The following is a 7644-nucleotide window of genomic DNA, read 5'->3' on the forward strand; positions in this document are numbered from 1 at the left end:
ACCACTGAAGGGGGGGTGGTGTTGGGTACGAAGGAGAACTCATATTTGAAGGTGGGGGTAGTAGGGGAAGAGATATTGAAGATAGGACAGGGTGGGGGTATATGAATAGTCACTACGGGTACTACCAACCGAGAATGATGCTCAGGAAATAGGGTAGATGAACTGAGGGGTACTTGCAAGGCCAGGAAGAGAGGCAGTATACGTTATTCAATTAGTTCTTTTCATAGTAAATAGCTATACATGGGTAGCTTTTATTGAGAACACTTAAATGTTCAGTACCCCCAGTTGATTTATCAATTTGGTTCCCTGATAAGCATCAATATGGGGGTAGGGGTATGTTTTAAAGGGGTACATTGGTCATATTATGCTCTGCATGGAGGGGACGAATTTTCAAGGGGAGGGTAGTCGATGGGGGTGAGAGCGAATATTAATACAATGGGAATATTTGTTTGGATTATCAGTGAATTATTGAAATTTGTTCAGTAATATTTAGACAAAATTGGGAATGAAATTTTGAAACTGGTCCCCTGGTTAAAACTCTTCCCCTTCAAGCATTTCTTCTTCCCATCCCCGGTGAATGTGGTAAAACCATTCCCACAGACCCCTCCTTTTGACCACCTAGTACCCCACCCAGGGGTTGCACGCGCTAAAACCTCCTTTCGATAAGACGTCATTTCAAATCCATTTCATGTCATGTAGGGGTCCAAATTCATGTAGAAAGGAGGGGTGGGTTCGATGAGGCTGGGATTAGACGCACCCACCCCCCCATAAATCACCCCATCATCATCCCACCACCACCCCACCACTAGCCTCCTACCACCCCACCCTAATTCCAGCACCCCTATTTCCCATAGGCATTACCAGCGGCCTGTGGTGGGGCCGCCTAAAAACAATCCTCACCATCCGTCGCGATTCAAGGTCCGACCGTTAGCGGGGACTGATTCTAGTCATTCTAGTCAGAGTCAGGACTCCGGGCCCGGGGGCCGGCGTTGGCCGTGACGGTCACCGGTGGCGGCATCCCCGGATCCGACGATGACTGGGCCCTCAGATCTAGCAGGCCGCCGGGCCCCCGGAACTTCGGAAGGAGTCCAGCATTCACTGTTGTCGCTGCCGAAGACCGGGTTCTCGGATTCTGTCGCAGCCCGGGGCGCTCAGGCTGGGCTAGCGCCCGGCGCGTGAGTTCGTGGGATTTATTCAATGTCATCATAACAGCAAACATGATGAGTCAGTGCGTAGCTGTTTTCTTCTTTAGCTGTGCCAAAGCACTTGGCTCGTAGCCGCGGCGTCCAAGTATTTTCTCTTCACTCTGGAACTGAGAATGTCAGCCCATGGCCAGCCGCCGCCCGGGGTCGACTCGGCAAAGTTTCACCTTGATAGCCCGTGAGCTTCTTGAAGATGAAATCTGAGCCGACACCAAGTCAGTCCAACCACGGGACGGCGGCACAGGCTACGGCATGGTGACCCGAGCACCTGGGGACTGCAAGTTCTTGAAGCCTTGACTCAACCCGACCCATGCCTCATCTACCAAAGTTTCACCACACGGCAGGAAGTGACCGGCGACGATTGTGGCCTACCGATGTTTTCTCCGACCTCTGTCTGTCGTGATGACCTTCGCGTGTCCTCTACTAGCGACTTCGACGAGGATCTCCGGCGCACGTACACCTGAAAAGCGAGTCATGCACGACCAATCGCCCCCCCGACGGCGGCCGCTGCTCACGTCGTCATCTTTGAACTTCTTCTCCGAGCGCTGCAAGCTGTCGGGGAGGGGAGTTATAACCAGAGTCAAAGTCCAAGCATCGATTCACCTTTTCCTGAACATCTCCCGGGACACGATCTGGTGCTGGTACTTCATCCCGAAGGCCGGAGATATCGGGCCTCGAACTGAGGGCGAGAGTTTCAAAGTAGCATCCGCCATGTCCTCTTTCTCCTTGCCCAGCCATCCTGCACGGAGTCGATAAGAACTTGGGCGACAAGGGATATCGAGAAAATGAGACCTTGCACACTGCTGCTGCTAAGAAGACTCGGGGAATGGCTGAAGATGTTCTCGAGGCTGTAGTGCTCAACACAGGTCTGGAAGGCGAAGAAAGCTGTCAGAGGAATCCATCTAGCCCTCCTGTTCATCCCAAACAGACCTGCAAAGTCGCGTCCCTCTCCCCGGATTTCGAGTTCCTACGAAAGTTGAGGGGTCGAGCAGAGCCGAAGGGCGTCAAGGTCCCACCTCTGGTCCAGCTCCTCGTCAAAAGGAGTCTTTCCCAGACAGACGTGTAGAATCTCGTTGTCAAGATCCACCTGGGATCGCAGAAATCAGGACTTCGCATCCCCCTCGACCAACAATCCTCCATCAACCTTGTGGAGGTTCACCGGAGCTTCCGGTGGAAGGCACCAGACTGGTATCTACAAGAGGAGCGTCAGCTTGCTGAACTTTCTGCGCAACTCCATCTCTGTCCTCGCCATTCACAGACATCCGTCCATCTCGCGCTATCAACTGACCCATCACCCTGTTTCCACCTGACTCTCTCCAGCGATCTCGATCAAAGTCTCGTCATCGACCTGTCGTCGTGCTCAACAACATCCCAGCTCAACATCCCGGCAAGACACCTTCATCTCCGTGTTGCACGACAAACAGACATCTGCAACGGCCTGTGCAACGGCTGACGATCGACAACCATGATGACCCTCCAGCCCTCACCTGAACATTCCCGCAGAATGGGCACATTTGTAGGTCCCTGTTGCTCTCCAAGGATGGAGACCCTTCGTTCTCCTGCACGTCATCTTCCTTCTTCCGTGTGCCGCCTTCAGAAAGCGACAAAGATCTGAAGCCGGCAAAGGTGGAGCGGCGGTTCGTGCCTGATGAGACTTGGCTGGCCTGGGTAGAGAAGGTCTTGGTCAGGGGTCCATCCTCCTCCTTCACATTGTGCGGATCGTTCTCGATGTCGACGAAGGAGGTCGATCCAATGCCTTGAAAACCCAGAGACGCTGTTGCCTCAACTAGAGTATCAGGCTTCTTTGGGAAGAAGCAGCGGGGGAGGCAAGACCAGAGCCAGAACCGAGGCTTTGCCTCCGCACCGACGGTGCTGGAGGACGACGTCACGGAGCTTGGCTTCATCTTCATTCAGTCCAGGAACTCCACGAGAGGCTTACAAACTCTAGCTGCGGCCATCCTCGCCTTGCCCACAGCTGACAGGAGAATGTTGATCCCCACGAGTTTGTGGTGCAAGGGCTCCGCTAGGAAACAGCGACACCCCAGCGGAACCCCGCACTCATCTCCAGCTATCCAAGACAAGAAGGGCTCATGTATACAACAATGATAATGTTGGCAATGAAGTGTCTTCGGAGTAAAAACCAGCTGTCATCATGGTCCCCCAGGCACCCGAGTCAACGGTATGGGTGCCCAGGGTTTGTGCGGAGTAGGAAGGATGGCGCGGGGAGGAAACGCAACACCCTGCGAAAAGATAATCATTTCCTTCCAGCTCAGAAAAAAATGAGCAATACAGCAAAATTTGACATGGCATATGATATCTGCCCTTCCTTGCCAGTTCCCATCCCGGCTCCTTCTCTTCAAATTGTACTCACTTCGAGTAACTCCTCTTTTCCTCCTCCTTCTCCTCCTCCCCTTCTACCCCCCCTTCTGCCTCTCTATACACCTCTCCTTCCCGATGTTCTCTCACTGATTCGCTGCCTCCCTTCTCCTCCTCCTCTTCCTCCTCCCCGCCTACGGCTTTCCGGCCGGCATCTCCGACCAATCAAAAGTTTCACTCAACTGCCCAGATCTTGACCCCTCCTCTGACCAGTTGATACCCCCTTCTTCCCCCCTTCCGAGTGCCAGGGGTGGTGCCGGCATTAGGTGGACTTGACGGTCGGACTCAGTGAAACTGCCATGGTACGGTCGGGCGGGCCCTGAGTCACGAGTCTGGCCCGGCCTGCAGCCCGGCCGGCAGTGCGCGAGTCCGACCGGCGACCGGCGTCTATACGACATACGACCTCGAACCGTGGCTGCAGATGATGACGGAGCCTCCGTGATCGGGTGCGGACCGTCGCGCCGTCCGGCGAACGGTACCGTCCGATCCGGCCGGGCCCCGTGACGGATCGGACGCCCGGCCGGCCCGTCCGGGACCCAGCCCGGAGTCGTGGCCCGTGACATCGGCCCCTCGGACTGGCAGTAACTGAGTTGCACCGACCGTGCGCCCGGGCCGGGCCAGCCGCCGCAAGGCCGGCCGGGCGGCGGCGCCCGGCAGCTTCCGGCGAGCACTTGACGCTGGAATTCAGCCTGGAATTGGTTGATCCACACTAACAGCTCCACGCCACAATGGCTGGAGGGCGTGACGGGGGCAACAGGCGAGGAGGAAGGAGACGAGATCGAGCAAGGTATGTCTCTTGGCAGACCATCTCATGCTCTCCCTCCCATGGTGCGGGTGACGACAGCTCCAGGCTGACCATGGTCGCCTCCTCCGCCCTTCTAGTAGTGCTTGACTGGATGGTCTCGGAGTGTCAGGGGGAGGCGTCGGAGATGAAGACCTTCACGGAGGACTGGGAGAGCGAGTACAACCACAAGATGCTCATGGCGAGTGTTGAATGCGTCGCTTGTAACGCGCTGCAGGTGAGGAGGAGGGGGCAGGGGCTGCAACAAGGCTACTGACCCTTGCCATGCAGCGCTACGGTCATGCTGGAAAAGAGGACACGTGCATGTCGCACTGCTTCCTTGTCGTTCCTCCGGATGCAGAAGATCAGCACTGCGAAGAGTTCTGTGAGAAGTTGAGGGCGGCAAACCTCCTGACTTCGCAGGTTGCCCTGTGCTGTTGCTTTTTGCCAGTGAACTGGTTGTCAGCCATGCATGGCGCTCGGACATTGTCCCGCACCCCTGGTGAGGACTGAGCATCTCAAGGAGGAGATGGCGAGTGAGTACCGTCCTGTGGTCATCATCGGGCATCACAGGGAGGAGACGGAGCGGTTCGAGCGACAGATCGCCGACTGGACTCGTTTGAGTTTGCCAGGAGTTTACGTTCGTTTGCTCTACCTTGTGAACGAACATGGGACGGAGAACAGATCTCTCGAGTATGCATACCGTATGATGCTCCCTCTACACAAGCAGGTGAATGGAGGTGGCGCCGAGCCGGAGCAGGATGGTGGTCGAGGGCCGCTGACGGAGCAAGGCAGATTGAGCGAGTTTGTGAGGTCATAGAGGACGACGGTCGTCTGCAGGGAGGGTTTGACCTGATTGCTATCGGAATGGTGCGAAACTGTCTCGTCCTTGTCGAAACTTTCAGCTCACGATGAAGTTTCAATGCTCCTTCGCTCCCTAGGGTGGGATCCTGGCACGAGGATACGTGCAGGTCAGATTGTGTAGCCACTCTCGTTCTCCTTCCCTTCCTCTGATTCTCTCTGTCTTTTCATGTTTCAGAATCATAATCATAATCATAATCATCATCATCATAATCATCCACAACAACAACAACAACAACAACAACAACAACAACAACAACAACAACAACAACAACAACAACAACAACAACAACAACAACAACAACAACAACACGTCGTCATAGTCATAGTCATAGTCATAGTCATCATCATCATCACCACCACCACCACAACAACAATAACAACATAATCTTCTCCCACAGCTCCCTGCACCTCTCTGAAATCCCAACCTCTCAGGCGTGCAACGCTCCTCCTGTCAAGACTCTCATCACCTACAACACGCCGCATGCTGGATGCAAGAAGCAGGCCAAGGAGGACGGCAACAAGATCTTCGCGGCTCATCCTGACCTTGAGGGCAAACGTGACCCGTACTCTCCTTTCGTTCAGTCCTGCGTCGCTTCAGCTGGCGTTCACCTCGATCATACAAGGTTCGGGAGAATGTTTTGCTCTGCTCTGCTCTGCTCTGCTCTGCTCTGCTCTGCTCTGCTCTGCTCTGCTTCGCTCCTCCTTTCTAACTCCTCGCCTACTCCTCTTCACTCATCTTTCTCTGACCTCTCCTCTTCTTCCCTCTCCCCTCCCCTCTCTTCCTCCACCCCTTCTCATCTAATTTTCACCTTCAGGCCTCACTTGTACTACTCGAACGCGAGTCTCCTGCCGGATCTAAACCTTCAGCGACCTCAACACAAGTTTCGCCCGCTCGACGCACTCGACAGGATGGTACATCTTCATCCTCGCACTACTCCCCTCTTTCCTCTCTCTCCTCTCTTGACCCCAATCCCAACCTACACCACTTCTCTCTTGTCTCCTCTCCCTTCCTCTTTCCTCTCGCTCTTCTTCTCTCCCCTCTTTCATGTCCCTCCTCCCTTCCTCCCTCCCTTCCTCTCTCCCTTCCTCCCTCCTTTCCCTCCTTACCTGTTCCAAATCTGTTCTCTCTCCCTCTCTCTTTCCTCTCTTCTCTCCTGGCCCTCTTACTCTTCTCTCCTCTCTCATCCTCCCTCCCTCTCTTCCCTTCCTACCTGTGTTCCTCCTTCCACAAACGTTCTCCTTATGTCTTCCTTTTCATTTCTCCTCCTCATCATCTCAGATCCTTGTCTACGGCGAAGCCGACGAGGCGACGGATCCGCGAGAGAGCGCATGGTTCGAGGACGAGGTGATATCGCAGCAGCAGGACAGAAAGGAGGCTGACTTGCGGGCACCAGCAGGCAGAGCTTAAGGAGGAGGCAGCAAGGAGTGAGGAGGGAGGGGACGGGACAAAACTTCCTCCTCCTCGTCGCTACCATCGATACGCTTCCCTCCACCTCGATTCATTGTTCTCACAAGAAAGGATGAGCCTCTTCCGAACACAAGCTTGCCGGTGAGAAGAGGAGAATTTTGGCGCAGGAGCAGGAGCGGGAGCGGGAGCAGGAGCAGGAACAGGAGGGGGAGGGGGAGCAGGAGCGGGTGGAGGAGGAAGGAAGGGAGGGGATGGATCTCTTAAGGATGGTGCAGGTGGAAAGGAGAAGTTACTGAGGAGGAGACGGCTAATTGTCGACGAGAGATAACGGAGTTTATGATTGCTTTCTTGGACCTCAAGACTCGTTGACGAGAAGGAGGAGAAGGAGGAGAAGGAAGTTTTGTTGACCTGGTTACGTTGAGTCTGATAATGTCCAGCACTGCTCGTATGCAGAGAACAGGTCAGACCAAGGTGTCGGTGCATGTTGTTGAATGTCAATCATGGTTGTTTCATCATTACGATGTTCATGTCTTTTATCATAAATGTTATGGCAAAGAGTGCTCTGCAAACATTTCCTGTTCATCTCCACCATCTCAATCTTCGGTCTCGGTGCTGACCGACACCTCCTGCTCGAAACATTCAGCACAGTCTTGGGATCAAGTGCGTTCACCTGAAAGACCAGTCTCTCTCTCCTCCCTCCTGATGGCGGGGATGGCCCGTCTGAGAGACTTGTAAGTTTGTGGAATCAACTTCGCTTTCATCATCATCACCACCGCTACAACTACCTTCATCATCATGATGTACAGCACCAACTACTTCTAGTACAGCATCTTTCACTGCAGAAGGAGGCGGCGGCGGCAGAGGAGGAGGAGGAGGAGGAGGAGGGGGAGGAGGAGGAGGAGAGGGAGGGAGAGGAGGAGGAGAGGGAGGGAGGGAGGGAGGGAGGGAGGGAAGGAGGGAAGGGAGGGAGGAGGAGGGAGGGAGGGAGGAGGGAGGAGGCGGAGGCGTGGGAC

At 54.7% G+C, this 7644-nt stretch overlaps 3 protein-coding genes across 3 annotated transcripts in view; 1 reads left to right on the plus strand and 2 right to left on the minus strand.

Moving 5' to 3' along the window:
* Window positions 1–1225: 1225 nt before the first annotated feature.
* Window positions 1226–3112, minus strand: GUITHDRAFT_106244 (hypothetical protein; the record flags this gene model as incomplete). Its single annotated transcript, XM_005835092.1, has 13 exons — window positions 1226–1312; window positions 1370–1402; window positions 1463–1521; window positions 1575–1662; window positions 1718–1754; window positions 1806–1941; window positions 1995–2070; window positions 2133–2169; window positions 2219–2289; window positions 2347–2394; window positions 2509–2550; window positions 2599–2640; window positions 2690–3112. The coding sequence occupies 13 exons, from the start codon at window positions 3110–3112 to the stop codon at window positions 1226–1228; spliced, it is 1179 nt and encodes a 392-aa protein (XP_005835149.1).
* Window positions 3113–4306: 1194 nt separating this feature from the next.
* Window positions 4307–6631, plus strand: GUITHDRAFT_137101 (hypothetical protein; the record flags this gene model as incomplete). The annotated part of the gene is made up of 9 exons (XM_005835093.1): window positions 4307–4365; window positions 4429–4597; window positions 4651–4782; window positions 4826–5089; window positions 5200–5229; window positions 5301–5330; window positions 5656–5846; window positions 6039–6135; window positions 6503–6631. 9 exons carry the CDS (start codon window positions 4307–4309, stop codon window positions 6629–6631), a joined length of 1101 nt encoding a protein of 366 aa, XP_005835150.1.
* A 518-nt stretch (window positions 6632–7149) lies between these two features.
* GUITHDRAFT_86181 (hypothetical protein) overlaps window positions 7150–7644 on the minus strand; it is a gene marked incomplete at its 5' end in the record, with an annotated part of 2081 nt that continues 1586 nt past the window's right edge. The window contains 2 exons of the mRNA XM_005835094.1: window positions 7150–7257; window positions 7302–7353. Of these exons, the coding sequence (XP_005835151.1) occupies window positions 7225–7257; window positions 7302–7353 (85 nt within the window). The 3' untranslated portion in view covers window positions 7150–7224. The remainder of the gene's footprint in view (window positions 7258–7301; window positions 7354–7644) is intronic.

This window comes from Guillardia theta, assembly GCF_000315625.1.
Source record: "Guillardia theta CCMP2712 unplaced genomic scaffold GUITHscaffold_23, whole genome shotgun sequence".
In the NCBI taxonomy this organism is placed as follows: Eukaryota; class Cryptophyceae; order Pyrenomonadales; family Geminigeraceae; genus Guillardia; species Guillardia theta.